Genomic DNA, 15,365 nt, shown 5'->3' with positions numbered 1-15,365 from the left:
GCTTCACTATCGCCCTCTAGCTATTGTTCTTTACTCTCATAATCGTTATCTCTCTACAACAGCGGCACGCTTTTTTGTTTTCATACCTTCCTCTTCCACTCAGCACTCTTTAGTCCCACAATTTGACGCATTATTTTCCCTCTCCTCCTTTTATTCCCTCCCCCCCCTCCTGTGGGATAGGGTACTCATCTATGATGGTGCCTATTGGATCCCTCCCCATTACCCCCACACCTGACCCCCCCCCCCCTTCCTCATTCACATCCATAGTTCATAGCCACACTCTTAATGGCTCGAAGCTTACTTTTCCCTGCATGTGACCTGTGACCACGCTGTCATCTGTTAAGCCTTCAGTGCTCTACATTCCTCTCCTCTCTATGTGGGCAGCCTATCGGTGGGTAATAAAGACTCCTGGTGCCTGGTTGGGCGGGGGGGGAGGGAGGGCGTTTATCCCATGGCACAGCTGTGAGTCTGCGTGTGTCTGTGTGCAGCTGATTAGCAGACCCTCAAAGTGCCCCATACTCCTGCAGCCACTCTGCGCCACCAGCACAATTTCACGCCAGCGCACTACCAGTTCTCCACTCACTGTTTCTAACTGAATCAATGTCCACAAGGGATTCAAACTGCACACATTTGCCCACTTTCCCCCCAAATGCCTCCAAGTATTTATTTAACTTTTTTCTCCAAATAGACGAGACTCATTTGATGAGAGTTTGGTTACAGCTTTCTGAAGGTATATTTCAAAGAAAATCCATTGTACTAACATAGGTTTTTTATTTGGGAGGGGGGGGGGGTTTAGACATAACTCAGCTCAGTTTTTCTGATGTTGGTACTTGATGATGCTTAAAGAAAAAGTAAAATACTGTGTAGTTACATTGAAGACCTGATATGGGAGGCCACTTTAAGAAATCAGTAGGTAGGTGCTCAAAAATTTAGTGTTCATTGTTAAATTTTGTGCCTACTTGTCCTCTGTTGCTGTGAGACCGCTACCCTCAAGCAGAACCACTCAGTAATAGTCCCTAATCATGAAAGGTCTGTCAGTGTCTGCCCTGACTTTCACTATAATGATTTTTATTCACTGTTTCCCTAAAGGAAGCAAGTGGGACTTTTTAACTGACTACCTAGTCAAAAGGCTGACTGCAGGATGTAATATGTTCCTGATCACAGAGGGTAATACTCTAGCCTCTCCTTCCCTCCCTCGGCCTGCCCCTTTAATAAGTAGATCTTAATTTGACATTGATGTCTTTAGACATACCTCTCTGCCTCTCTCTGTCTTTCCCTCTCTCTCTCTCTCTCTCTCTCTCTCCCGCTCTCTTTTTCATTAGGAGTAAAGCGTTGTCACAATAATGTGGACAAAGGGTTTTTCAAGTAATAAATTACTCCACTGTCTATGTCATCAGCAAAACCTTCTTGCATTGACCCCTTTTAATGTGAGTGGGAGGGAGATGTGTTACTTGTTATTTTTGATCTGGTATTATTTTACGTCAGGTGCCCTCAAAATGAAATCTATTATAACGAAGAGACAGAAGCCAATGCAGTGTTCCTGCTTTTTCCATTGCTGAAATTTATAATACTATAGTTGTAACTTACTGGCAGTTTTCTGCTGCTCTATTCTTTCACAGAGATCAAATATTCTTGGATTTTCAACGGACGGCCCAGCTTCCTGCAGCAGGACACTCGTCGTTTCGTCTCCCAGCATACAGGGAACTTGTACATAGCCAAGGTGGAGGCCTCCGACGTGGGGAACTACACGTGTGTGGTGAGGAACATGATGACCAACTCCACTGTGTACAGCTCGCCAACCCCCGTCGTGCTGCGCCTGGATGGTGAGCATGCTCGGCTGCTTCTTATTTACCCCGGGTGCTAAACTAGCTTCTGTTGCAGCAGGCAGGGAGTGCTAAGGAGATAAATCAGTTGTCTTGAGTGTGACACTATTTGTTTTGCTGCTGCTCAGGAGCCCGGCTCTGCAGTTTCTACAATCTCAACACTGTGTGTCTGAAAAGCCCTCTCTCTCCGCATGAAGGAATATATTTGCATATCCACAATTGCTAAGTACACTCACACAATACTATGAACACACAAGCACACACACACAGTATATATATATTCACTCACACACACACTCTTACACACGCACACACAGAAGCACACATGTATGCAGTTTCTTTCTCCAGGATGTTTGCTTAAAATGTTTTTACCACGTTACAGTATGTGTACTACCTACAATTGAAGTTGAAACTGAGATTGTATGTGATTCAAACTCACTGAACCTCTTAACTAAGTGATGTTGTAAGCTACATCATCATGCAGGATAGTCACACTTTGTACCAGCACTATGCCAGAGCTCTTGCATTTACATGATTTATATGACAATACAAATCCCTGTCTTGTGTTTTACATATGTATCTCCTTTTGCAGCTATTATGGGAGAGTATGAACCAAAAATTGAGGTTCAGTTCCCAGAAACTCTACATGTTACCAAAGGGTCATCAGTAAAACTGGAATGCTTTGCCTTGGGAAAGTAAGTTTTGGTTTGGTAACTTAACTTTGTGCTCTTCTCTGCATAACGGAATATAATGTATGCGATCTGTGAACTGTCAGTAAATTGGCCAGGCATCCCCCATGCCTCAGAGCAGCCTGACAACCAATGTCTTAATAAGAATCAGTGAGAGCATGTGGTCTATGTGACCGCCCGTGTCCTACCTCCACAGCCCAGTGCCTTCCATTACATGGAGGAGAGCCGATGGGAATCCCCTCCCTGGCAAGATCAAAATTAACCATTCCAACGGGGTTCTGGAAATTCCATATTTCCGCCCAGAGGATGCTGGTCTATACGAGTGCACAGCAGAGAACTCTAGAGGAAGAAGTGTTGCCAAAGGACAACTTTTGTTCCAAAGTAAGGTCTTCACCTTTACTAAAATACTGATATTCCATGTTCTTCTTTTTTTTGTATTTCAGGCTACTCTTTATATTGACTGCAACAAAACGTTATATATGCATATAATATAATATGTGCATATAATAAAACTTGTTTTTTAACTCAAAGATTCTGCCATTCAGTTTACATTTCACACAATTTTCAAAAAATGCTTATAAATGATCACAAAGTTTAGAGACAATGGTCAAGTTATATATAAATATAACATTGAATTTGAAGTCATGTCTTTGGGTAAAAAAAAAGTACTTGGAAGAAAGTATTATCATATCTATTTGTTATGTTATTATTACATTAAAGTTATCCCTTGCCATTTAGAATGCTGCTATTAGTTTGTGATGGAAGTAAAATAAGACTATTTCCATGCCTGGCCATTACGCTCCCTCGTGCTATCCTAACATTTAGGCCAGACCGATGTACGCCAAGACAATTTTGTGGACACAATCTGTATAAACAAACTGTTTCTATGCTTTTCAATAAAGATCCATGTTTCTAACTCCCCAGATGTTGACCATCTACACTGGATGCAAACATTGAGAGATGCTCATATGGCCATAGAGGCTAATCTACTGTGGGAGTGCAAGGCCAGTGGAAAACCAAAACCTAAGTACAGATGGCTGAAGAATGGGAGTGCCCTTGCAACAGAGGTGAAAGGGGCTGACATTGTATTTAAGATGTCAAATGTGGTATATTATACATTGTGGGACATTGCTTACAAAAAACTGTTTTACACATCTCAAGACCCTTTTTGATATCAGATCAAAGACACAAGATCAAACACTAAGCCATTTATTATTGGTAAAAAAGGCTCCCCCAAACAATCTTTCCTGGAAAGGTTATAATCATCAGAAAGATGATATCCATTTTACTTATGCATACACCGACAGATGGATTTTTGTTTGGGTAAATGTACACTTGAACAAGTGAAAGCTTCTCCTTCATTAGTTTTGAAATAGATTCTCGTAGGTTTCGAATTGCAGCCGGAAAAGCTACTTTATAGCTTTATCACTCATTTGTCACATCATGTATGGTTTTGTCACTAGGGCAGAATACTTGTAGAAGAAGGAAGATTGTCCATATCCAGGATCAGCCTCACAGACTCTGGAATGTATCAGTGTCTGGCAGAGAATGACCACGGGGTCATTTATGCTAGTGCTGAGCTGAAGGTTGTAGGTAAGCATGTGTGTTTGTTTTCTCTTCTTTACAAATGATGAAGTCAGAGGTCAAGGCATGGAATGGGCCAAAACATACAACTTCAGATAACTGTAATAGGAACGAATGTCTGGAAATGTAGTCTGTAAAATCAAGAACAAAAGCACATTGAGCACCCATTGAGCTATATGTTACATGACCACCTTGTTAAGAAAGGTATATATATATTTAAAAAAATACTACTGACAATGTGTTAGATCATTTGGCTGAGAGCTGATGTAACTTCCTGTTTGGGACCAAATGACTTAGCCAAGGTTTGTTTGTCAGCCTCTCCACCGGACTTCTCCAAGAGTCCTGTGAAGAAGTCCCTGCTGATCCGGAGAGGGGGCGAGGTGATCATCGAGTGTCATCCTCGTGCGTCCCCCAGGGCGGCCATCTCCTGGCGGAGAGGAGGCGAGTTCCTGAAGGACAGCGAGAGGTACAGTGTGTTACGCATCACTGCTCATGCCATTGATAGTACATGTTAAAGGGGCCTCCTCCTGTGGCCAAGTTACTCTCCTGGGCTCATCATTATTTATATCTCTACTCAAGGGAACTTTAGATGTCATGGGAAGGTTGCAATTTTTTGGTGCAAGTGTTTTTGTAAGCCTTTGGTTTTACCATTGTTAAACTATCTGTGTATAATAGAAGAAAAGAGAAATAGAGATAAATCAGTAGAACGACAAAGAGTGAGAGAGCAACGTAGCATCAATGATAAATATAGTCACTATCAGTGATAAAATTAACAGTTCTGAGGTTTATGCCTCAGATCTACACATACAAATGCATTACCAAGTTAGTGCAAAGTTTGAATTGTTAAATGATCAGTTAGAGAAAGAGCGGTTGTATAACAAAAGAGGTTGAACCAGGTTTTTCCCATGATTTTCCAGTAAAAAACATTTGATCCCCTCGCCTGCCCTTGTCCAGTATTTTTAGTTCTGTACAAGTTTTTACATACATAGGCGTCAGAATAGCAAGTTTTACTTTGATAACAAACCGGGGAGAGGTTGGTGGAGGATAGAGAGCGAAGCTGGGAACTTGTTTATTAATGTACAATATTTCTGTAACACTGTCCCATATGTTGTTTTAATTTTGCATCTATGAATTTGGTTAAATAATTGTGTGACATGAAGTGTAAACAGAACTCCTGGGGAGATACGTGTTTTAGGGCTTTAGTTCACATCAATACGTGCTGCCACATTTTCATAGTCTTTCTGTAACTCACTGGACCTGCCTCAACATGTAAGCGGTGAAATTGATTAGTTATCGTGTTTCACACTACGGTCACTGGGAGAAGGAGAAAGAAGTGATTACACAGGCAGTGCTCATGACGAGAAAAGAAATGCATGCCATGGAACAGACTTTGTTCGCAAAGCAGATAGTTCTTTATGTTTTTATTTGTTTTTCAGCTCATTGCCCCTTCAAGTCATGTTCTCAGCGTGCTTCCATCACTCAATGTTTGATCATTTGTCAATAAATCTGCACACAGCACTGAAGTCAGACTTGGTCCCTGGGTATGAGCTGAAGCAAAGTGAATGTATTTATTATTAGCAGCTATATTGGAACTGTTAGATTTTTTTGTTTGGTTTACCAAATCAGAAGGTCACAGAAGGTCATTTTGTTAACATACTTTATGAATGTGCTTATATTTGCTTGTACCTAGGCCTCCAACATTTAGAAATTCCCTCAAACTTTCAGTGTGACGATTTTCAATATGTTACTTTTTCATAAAAATACAAGGCCCTTTCTAATTCAGCCTGTTTACAAACTTCCACTGGCAGATTCACAAAACAGAACCCACTGGCAGAACTAACAGGGAAATGCTGCAAATCAATAGTGTTGACAATAAAATAATAACAAAGAGCTGTCTTCTCAACTTAGTATCTTAGTCACGTGCCTGCCTAGTAGTGTGCCTCCACATTCCTTGGTTCTTCACTCAGTCCTGACAGCATGTTTCAAGTCTGATGGTTCTATATTCATATCTTCTTTCATTACATTTTGGAAATGGCTTTCATTGTGTTGATAACATCTCCCACACATTGTACAATGATGAGGCTGTAGGTAGAGATTTCATTTGAATGGAATCATCTCTTTACGATGTATCACTCTTCCTCTTTTGCCATCCTCATTGGCCTTACTATCCCGCTGTGTATCCTATTAATATACACATTCAATCTTTTGTGCTTTTAATATCACACCAACCCTACAGCAAATCTGTTCTGCTTGAACTAAGATAATTGCTCTGTTCCAAAATGTGGAATTCAGTTTCCTGGCAAAGCCAGTTGCTATTTGATATGACAAAAACATAATTACATAAATATACATAAAATGAGGTCATACCTGTTCAGGTACTTCAACACTTATCGGGATTCATCAAATGTTTAACAGTGAGGCATGAGTATTTATTATAAGGAAGCCCTGTCACTTATATTAAATCCATATGATAACAGTAGTTTTCTGTTATTTCTCTCCTAGACGAACCATTATGGAAGATGGCACTCTACGAATCTCTAACATAAGCATATCTGATGGAGGGAGGTATACGTGTGTCGCTAAAAACCCCTTTGGCATGTCAAGCAGTACTGGCACACTGGTGGTGAAAGGTACTTTCCCAGCCACAGATTTCATTACCTGTTAAACAGATGGTTTAAAGCTGTGTTTTCGGGGGGAAAAACAAGCCAAGCATGAAATTGATAATGAAATATATAGTTGTTTTATGTTCCTGTTGATTTGACAGAGGCATAACTCATCCTTGGTTTTGTCAGCTGTGAGTTATTCTTCACACAGCAGAGTGAAACAAATCCTTGGCATGTACATGTATAGGACTGGCTCAATAATTGTCTTTACTTCCTGAGTAAGTCATTGCATGTTAATTTAAGAATATGCTACTGTTGCATTTTCACAATCTGGCTCAGTTTTAATAACCAAGTGTTCAGAGAGTTTTTTCTTTCTTTCTAATTTGACATAGTGATTGTAGTACTGTCTGTTTAATTATTTAGTCTCAATTTCTCAACAACCATTTTATTTTATTTTTTGAAAGACTTTAAATGTCAATTAATCACATCAAGAAAGTTTCTTCTTTGAAAATGTTTACTTTCGTTTTATTTTTTAGGACTACATTATATCTGTGCTTCCATACATAAATAGAAAAACTCCAATGTTCCTCCTGTGTTCTGAAACAGAGCCAACCAAGATCACTGTTCCACCCATGTGTTTTGTAACAGAGCCAACCAAGATTACTGTTCCACCCCTGTGTTCTGTAACAAGCCAACCAAGATCACTGTTCCACCCCTGTGTTATGTAACTAAGCCAACCAAAATCACTGTTCCACCCCTTTGTTCTGTAACAGAGCCAACCAAAATCACCAGTCCACCCCTTTGTTCTGAAACAGAGCCAACCAAGATCACTGTTCCACCCCTGTGTTCTGTAACAGAGCCAACCAAAATCACTGTTCCACCCCTGTGTTCTGTAACAGAGCCAACCAAAATCACTGTTCCACCCCTGTGTTCTGTAACAGAGCCAACCAAGATCACTGTTCCATCCCTGTGTTTTGTAACAGAGCCAACCAAGATCACTGTTCCACCCCTGTGTTCTGTAACAAGCCAACCAAGATCACTGTTCCACCCCTTTGTTCTGTAACAGAGCCAACCAAGATCACTGTTCCACCCCTTTGTTCTGTAACAGAGCCAACCAAGATCACTGTTCCATCCCTTTGTTCTGTAACAGAGCCAACCAAGATCACTGTTCCACCCCTGAATTTGGACGCCACTGTGGGTGAGAGCATTGTTCTGCCGTGTGAAGTGTCCATGGACTCCTCACTGGATCCTACCTTCAAGTGGTTCTTCAATGGCAAACTCATCGATTTCAACAGACAGGACCACTTTGAGATGATTGGAGGGGTATGTATAGTTGCAGTACAACATCGGATTTATGTTTGCAAACCTCTCACAAAGCATGTAAACATGTTCAAATGTTGCCATGGACATGAAACCGGAGCACAGAGAGTAAATCACCCAGTAGCCTGGTGAATAAAATTTACAAATCTGTGTTATTACAGTATTTATTCCCAGAATTTCTTGAGCACGCAAAACTCACAAAAGTTACTTCTGTAAGACTGACATTTCAGTGAGAGAGCATTATTGTAAAAGCTCCTTGATGTGTGTTTTTTATTTTTTATTTATGGAGTTTGATATCAGCTCCAAATTGCTGTCTGGTCCTGTCTCTCAACTGTACTGTAGACTTTGTTCTTAACTCCTACCATTATTTTGACGAGGGCTCAAAAGTTGAATGAGTGCATATCGCCTACTTGCTGCCTGGATAGAAAAGTTGTTTTCTTTCCATGCAGGTTACAGCAGGTGACCTGATGGTGAGGAACATTCAGCTGAAGCACTCTGGGAAGTATGTGTGCATGGTCCACACCATGGTAGACAGTGTCTCAGCAGCAGCAGACTTGATTGTGAGAGGTACTCGTCTCAACCTTACAGGCCAGCTCTAGCCCTTTACATTAAGAAATATTTGAAAACCTTACTCTTTAGCTGTCTCTGTTCATATTTTTTGTTCAGTCCTTACTAAAGAAATTTACATTTGAGAAACAGTTCCCTTAATTCTTGTAAGAACATCCATGATTTCCTCCAGCTCCAGTTTGATTGACAGTGGTTTCACAAAATACGCCAAAAAGGGAGGCCCCCCTCGCCAAAGGCGATTGGCCAGATCAGGATTCCTGTAACATGGCTTGGCTATAAAGCAGTGGGCTGCTCCAAAATTTGAAATTGACATTCCACTGGCACTGAGCTATCTGTGTTGCTAAATAACTCTCAGAAGGTGTCATTCACTACTGTAACACAAAATATTTACAGGGGACAAAAACATTTTGAACTAAACATTTTCAATTTTATGTTTCTAATAAACTCACTGTAATACACTTCTTCTTTCATATTTGTTATTCACTCATTCTAAGATATGCTGCTGGGAAACAGCTTCACACAGACTTTCCTGCATTGCATGTAACATTATAACCTTGTATTCGGTTTATACAATAGAGCTGACGAAAGTGCGTGTCCTTCTTTCTCTTTGCTTCTTGGTCTTTCAGGGCCCCCTGGTGCCCCACTAGGCCTGCGTGTGGGTGAGATTACTGACACCACTGCCTCACTCACCTGGGAGTGTGGGCCTGACAACCACAGCCCAATCACTATGTACACTGTACAAGCCAGGGCCCACTTCTCTATAGGCTGGCAAGCTGTCAAGACAGGTGCTAAAGCATTAACAGAAAGACAGAGTCAGAAATGTATTCTAATAGAAATGCCTTAACTTTATATACAATACAGTAGTCATAAAATTTTGATTTCAGAAATGTGTAGTAATTGTTATATGTTAATGTGGAGAATTGAACAACGGCGAAAATGTATACAAATGTATGCTGAAATTTGTCATGCAACGTGAATGTAACTTAATTGGTGGATGAAAATCAATGTGTATTTCAATTGTAAATTCTTTTAATCCTAGTTCCGGATTCTGTGCCTGGACAGATGTTGCATGCAACAGTAATAGATTTGAACCCCTGGGTGGATTACGAATTCAGGGTGGTGGCAATCAACAGTATGGGTGTCGGAGAGCCCAGCTCACCATCCACAATAATTCAAACTAAAGCAGCAGGTACAGTTCAGGACACTCCTGTCCTTCCTTATCCTGTGTTGGTGGATTAAATTGTAATTTCAGTTTGTGATCAGTGTCATCTACATGATCAATCCTCCATATGGATGGCACCAATATAAAACCTTCCACTCATCCACTGGCTATACATACAGTACAATATCAATTATTACATTTGATAAAACCAATATCAAATGTATTTGAATATAACTGACACCACTTCAAAGGTTAATTATATAATACAGATTTAAGAAGAGAGTGAGTGTGATAATTGTATTTCAATGATGAGTTTAAGTGATTGGATATGCTAATGAATGTCAGATTAGAATTACCAGAGCAAAACACATAATACCTTAAGATGCTGAGAACACCAGCACTCAGGAACCCTAGGCTACTGTAATTCATTTATATATGCATCAACAGGAACCATGTGAAATACCCACGCATGCCACAAGGCCATGACTTGAAAGTGTCTATTTTGAGCGGGTTAGCAGAGTGCTTCTGCCTTGCTGAGTAAATCACAAGGGAGTAGGGCTCCTGCAGTGCCTCACATGTGGAGGTGACATACTGTACTGGCAGCAACAATGTACACACTAGGCAATGCCTGTGTCAAGCTAGATTCAATTTGATCAGAAAGTCAGTCTTCTGCAATGCTCATTTGAAATACATTGGAATTAGAGCTCTGTTGTGTTCAGAATTCCATTCCCTCCAGGATGTACATGCTCCACCATGTCATGTTCCATGTGTTTCACACTTTGAATGTGTTTTTACCCATCTAGTTCCTGAAGTTGCACCAACTAATGTCAGTGGAGGTGGAGGAAGCAGAGGAGAACTTGTCATAGTCTGGGAGGTAAGAAGGACTTCATTGTGACATGTTTTCCTTCCAATCTGTCATTTAAACATGCATAAGACTTTGACAGAATTCTCCACGGTGACACGGCTTCAATTAAAGAGGGTTTAATTAAAGTCAGAACTGCCTTGCTTCACTAATTGCCTACGTAAATAGTTGGTGTGTGAATCAAAATGAAAAGGCAGAGGTGGAGAAAATGGTCTTGCATGTGTCTGACATATGTATGCTAACAACCACAAAAAGTCTGTTGTAATGTTATCATCTTAACACCCTGATAGACACAGCAAAGATTATAATTTTCTTTACTCCTTATCATTGCAAGCTAAGCATTGTAGCCTATTTTCTCCCTCTCTTAGCCCATACCAGAGGAGCTACAGAATGGAGAGGGGTTTGGATATGTTGTGGCTTTTCGTCCACTTGGCACCACCACTTGGATCCAGACAGTGGTAGCTTCACCCGACGTCTCCAAATACATCTACAGGAATGACACAATCCCACCCCTGTCTCAGTTTGAGGTCAAAGTTGGGGTCTACAACAACAGAGGAGAAGGTCCATATAGCCAGACAATATCAATGTATTCTGCTGAAGACGGTTAGTCTACTTCTAGTCAAGATCTAAATTAAATAGTTTTTCTTCAATTGTTGAAATCAGAATAGAACCATCCAGTGTTAACATTTCTCATATGTTAACTTTATATCATATCTCTGTGTTCAGAGCCTTCGGAGGCCCCATCCAAAGTGTGGGCACGGATCCTGTCTGCCTCCGAAGTGGAGGTGTACTGGGAACCAATTCCCAATGGGGCCAGCAGTAGCAGGGTCATTGGATATGAGGTAAAGAAAAAACACTGCACCAACATTTAGATGGAAAACGACCAAATTCATATGATTTAACTTCATAATGATTGACACTACAAGGAGCTGTTGTTGATTTGAATATAACGGCCACCGGCAAAAGTCTACAAAATTCCGACCCTGAAAAATGGATTGAAAATTCTGTTCACAGCTGTTCCAGTCTCCCAAGGCCCCTAATACCCTGGCTGCATTAGTGCTGTTCTATAAAAAAAAAACTCTCAAGTGTGAACATCATATATCAATTTTCTCCCCAACAAACACCCATCCTCAATGCAAAAATCCCAGTGGATCCAGGACATTTGTTCCTTAACCCCCAAACGGCCCAGGTTGCCTGACCTCTACAGTGAATTTTTAAGGTCATTCCCATCTCTGGTCCTTAGGTCTAGAATGAAATCAACAACAACTGTGCTGGAGGTGTCTCCAATGCAGCTGGAGGTCTCAAATAGCCTTCATGCCTTTGTTCTAGGTGCTTTTTTGGGAGGAGGGGACACAGGAGAGTGATGCAGACAGACTGAGGGCCACTGAACCTGTTGCCCTCCTCTCTGGGCTTAAAGGCACTACCATGTATCTCATCTCAGTCAGGGCCCAGAACAGTGCAGGAGTAGGACCCTCAAGTCTTGCTGTCAACGTCACCACCAAGAAGCCACGTGAGTACAACTTTCAGAGACCAATTTTCACCTTTTCCTCCCTTGCTATTCTTGTTTCTCAAGAGGGACTAGAATATTCATTAGAGCAACGGCTGTTGAGTGTTTGTCTGGCGTAGACCATGTGATACAGAGCAAGGTTTGTGCAATAACAAGTCTGTGAAGGCAGCTTTCAAGACTAAATTCAAGACTATAAGTTTATAATCAATCCAATTGTGTGGTATACAATGACTTGTTCTTACAGAAGAAATATTGCAAGGTTTCATCTTACCCCAAATCATATGGAGTCTTGACACAGAACCCCTATTTCCATAGTATTGGTTGAGTCTCTATTGCATTTGACTGATATCAGTCAGACCTTCACATTCTTGTCAAAGTAGAGGGGATTTTAAAGAACCTGTGATTCAGCTGTAACAGCAAATGTTGACTAAATGAATTCTGATGGACTGATTATCAAATGGCAAAATAATGCATGTTTTTCAGCACCCAGCCAGCCTCCAGGGAAAATTGAGTGGAACATGACCAACTCCAAGATCTTTCTAAATTGGGAGCATGTCAAGGCAATGAAAAATGAATCAGCAGTGACAGGATACAAGGTGAGTTTGTCAGTGTAACAAAATATGAAACTACAGAAACAAATTTAGCCTTTGAAGCTATCAGCTCAATAAATGAATCTTCCATACCAGTTGAAATATAAACCTCAAACCTCCGGAGTCCTGTATTAGATTGGAAATGTCTGACCCTTCAAAATTAATCGATCTGTTTCTAGTGATAAGAGACATGTGTTAGACTCTTTACAAGTGATTTGTTGTACTGCTGTTTGTTTGTATGTCAGTACAATTCATTTTTTCTCTCTTTGCTATATTTGTGATATGTCATATAGCAAACAAGTTTTCTTGAAAATGTACAGTTATAATGGACATGCAAACACTTTTTCTTATTTTTTTACCATTGAACTACAGTATTTTGATACATGTATTATCTCACTGTATATCAATAGGTTTATGGTACCGTATGTCCAAAAAAATACTTTTTATCTATTGGAAGGATGTTTTGTATAGAGGCCGGATGTATGATTCTATAGCAGCATGATGTCTGTGAAGTCTTACATCAAGAGGCCATGCAGTGCCACAGACGACCACATACTACCAAACTAGCATTAGCATTACATTAGTACACCATCATTTAATATTTATAATAGTCCTTGTAAATAACTAACTGCAGAAGATCAATAGTACTATGCATTTTTCAATTGTATGTTGCTATTATCAAAAGGCATTTTCAAGTAGTTTTGGCTTGGTGGAATTATTATGAAATGAGAAATTGATCCTTAGAAAGTGCTCCCATTGTGACCCCTCACCAGGTTGTGTACCGTCATAACTGGCATGGAAGAACCAGTGTGGTAGAGACCAACAGGACCAGTGTGGAGCTGCAGATCCCCTCTGGAGAGGGGATCTATCTTATTGAGATCAAGACGTCAAGTGATGGAGGGGATGGCAACAGCAGTGGCCCAATCAGGATACCAAAGATGTCTAGTAAGACTTCACTTTCATATTCCACACGGTTTATTATTTTTCCTTTTTTCATTGCAAATGTTTGGTATAAACAAAGGTTTAATGACTTCTGTGTGTTTGATAAGTATGTTTTGCCAATGTTATGTCAATTCATTGATATCTTTATTTTCCTGTCTCACAGGTCTGAACTCTAAAGGTAATTTCTGCCAGGATCCAGAACGACTGGTGCAGTTATGTTTCATGTACTTGTTGTTTATATTTACTCCATAAAATGCCTTCAATAACTGTACAGTAGGTATTTACTACAAATGCTCATTAAGATCCGGAATAAGATACTTTTATAGATTTTTTATTCATGCAATGTTTTCACATCTTAAGAACATGTCATCAACAGGTTGTGAAGTTATTAAATAAACCTGGGTTGCCTTACAATGTAGAATACTTTAAATGTTTAACCTGTGAAGCATTTTAATCTATACGAATGATGCAAAATGGGAAGATCTTTCACATGCAGAATGTTAACAGCAATATTGAATGCAAACAATTTAAAACATATAGTCTCTTACAGCCGGAACGGTCACACTAACCTACAACAGCAGTGTTCTTCATTTGTAACTTAAATGTCACACAATGAATCTGGTCTGGGGCAAGTCATATGTGGTTGTATAGTGCAAAAATAAACATTAATGTCAGTAACTTTATACAGTAACATTGTACAAAAAGCTCCTAAAATGACGAGACAGTGGCAACATTTCGATTTTCACATTCCCTTCCTAGAATGTAATCAGTCATAATTTCTAATCATTAAACATTACCCATACATGTCAAAGTACAGAAGGAACCCACTTTGTTACCTTCATATGAACTATCTTCAGATCTTCTTTTTTAATGTATTATCTTTGCAATATTAAGAATACATTTTTTTAAATGCAGTATGACTCTAACCTCACCCATTTGTGCCTCGTGACGTTCTTTTTTGTGAGGAAAATCCATAGTGTAACAAATGTTTCTATTACAATGAGGATGCTCTTTAGATGTCTGCAGACAGTACAGGGATTTAGTGCAAGGTTAGTGCATTGTAAAAAAAAAAAGGTTGGGCAATTTCACATCCCAGGGCATGTTTGATACAGTTATCATCAAGTAGCAGAAAACTGTAATTTTAGAGACATTGCTTTAGTTTATGAATGGTCCATTTTTTGCATGCTACAGTGTCAGCTATTAAGAATAGTTATGGTCAACATGGTGTCACACAATATCCCTCTTTGGGTACAGGACACAGTGGCCTTAATTGTGTTACTATTACTAAGAGCATTCGTTCAAATCCTTGTGTACCTGGAGATGTACCTCATATGGATCCTTTGTTTCCATTTATTTGTCTATTGTTTTGTGTTTATGTGTACTTCTGAAAATATTTAATTTTACTCATAGCTGTTGCTTACATTACTAAATACTATTGTATTGACATACAACAATCTCTGTGAGACGTAATTGCAACTAAATAAAATTTCATGTTGAAAATGTTCTTTCAATTTGCATTGTGGATCATTGACTGTGTATCGTAGTGATGAAGCTGGCATAATGACAAGTAAAATGTGGACCCAGAACATAAAACTGGCAGGGCATGAAATGAAGATTGTGCTCCACCACTGTGAAGTTTGTGTTTTTTTCATACTCATGTCAGATTAATCACGTCAGATTTTCTGACAGGTAAGAGTTTGAATATGGACATGAATT

The 15,365-nt window shown here is 39.8% G+C and overlaps 1 protein-coding gene across 1 annotated transcript in view; it reads left to right on the top strand.

Annotated features, from left to right (window-relative positions):
* LOC124471902 (contactin-4) overlaps positions 1-15,107 on the top strand; it is a 39,194-nt gene extending 24,087 nt beyond the window's left edge. The window contains exons 6-23 of the mRNA XM_047026565.1: positions 1,620-1,823; positions 2,416-2,518; positions 2,709-2,893; positions 3,437-3,579; positions 3,976-4,105; positions 4,412-4,562; positions 6,599-6,726; positions 7,850-8,022; positions 8,469-8,586; positions 9,213-9,371; positions 9,626-9,775; positions 10,552-10,622; positions 10,979-11,213; positions 11,337-11,452; positions 11,940-12,120; positions 12,601-12,713; positions 13,481-13,652; positions 13,813-15,107. Coding sequence (XP_046882521.1) covers positions 1,620-1,823; positions 2,416-2,518; positions 2,709-2,893; positions 3,437-3,579; positions 3,976-4,105; positions 4,412-4,562; positions 6,599-6,726; positions 7,850-8,022; positions 8,469-8,586; positions 9,213-9,371; positions 9,626-9,775; positions 10,552-10,622; positions 10,979-11,213; positions 11,337-11,452; positions 11,940-12,120; positions 12,601-12,713; positions 13,481-13,652; positions 13,813-13,901 — 2,621 coding nt within the window. The 3' untranslated portion in view covers positions 13,902-15,107. The remainder of the gene's footprint in view (positions 1-1,619; positions 1,824-2,415; positions 2,519-2,708; positions 2,894-3,436; positions 3,580-3,975; positions 4,106-4,411; positions 4,563-6,598; positions 6,727-7,849; positions 8,023-8,468; positions 8,587-9,212; positions 9,372-9,625; positions 9,776-10,551; positions 10,623-10,978; positions 11,214-11,336; positions 11,453-11,939; positions 12,121-12,600; positions 12,714-13,480; positions 13,653-13,812) is intronic.
* The last annotated feature ends 258 nt before the right edge of the window (positions 15,108-15,365 follow it).

This window comes from Hypomesus transpacificus, chromosome 9 (assembly GCF_021917145.1).
Source record: "Hypomesus transpacificus isolate Combined female chromosome 9, fHypTra1, whole genome shotgun sequence".
In the NCBI taxonomy this organism is placed as follows: domain Eukaryota; kingdom Metazoa; phylum Chordata; class Actinopteri; order Osmeriformes; family Osmeridae; genus Hypomesus; species Hypomesus transpacificus.
The sequence above is the reverse complement of the archived record's forward strand: the minus strand, read 5'-3'. Positions and strand labels throughout refer to the sequence as shown.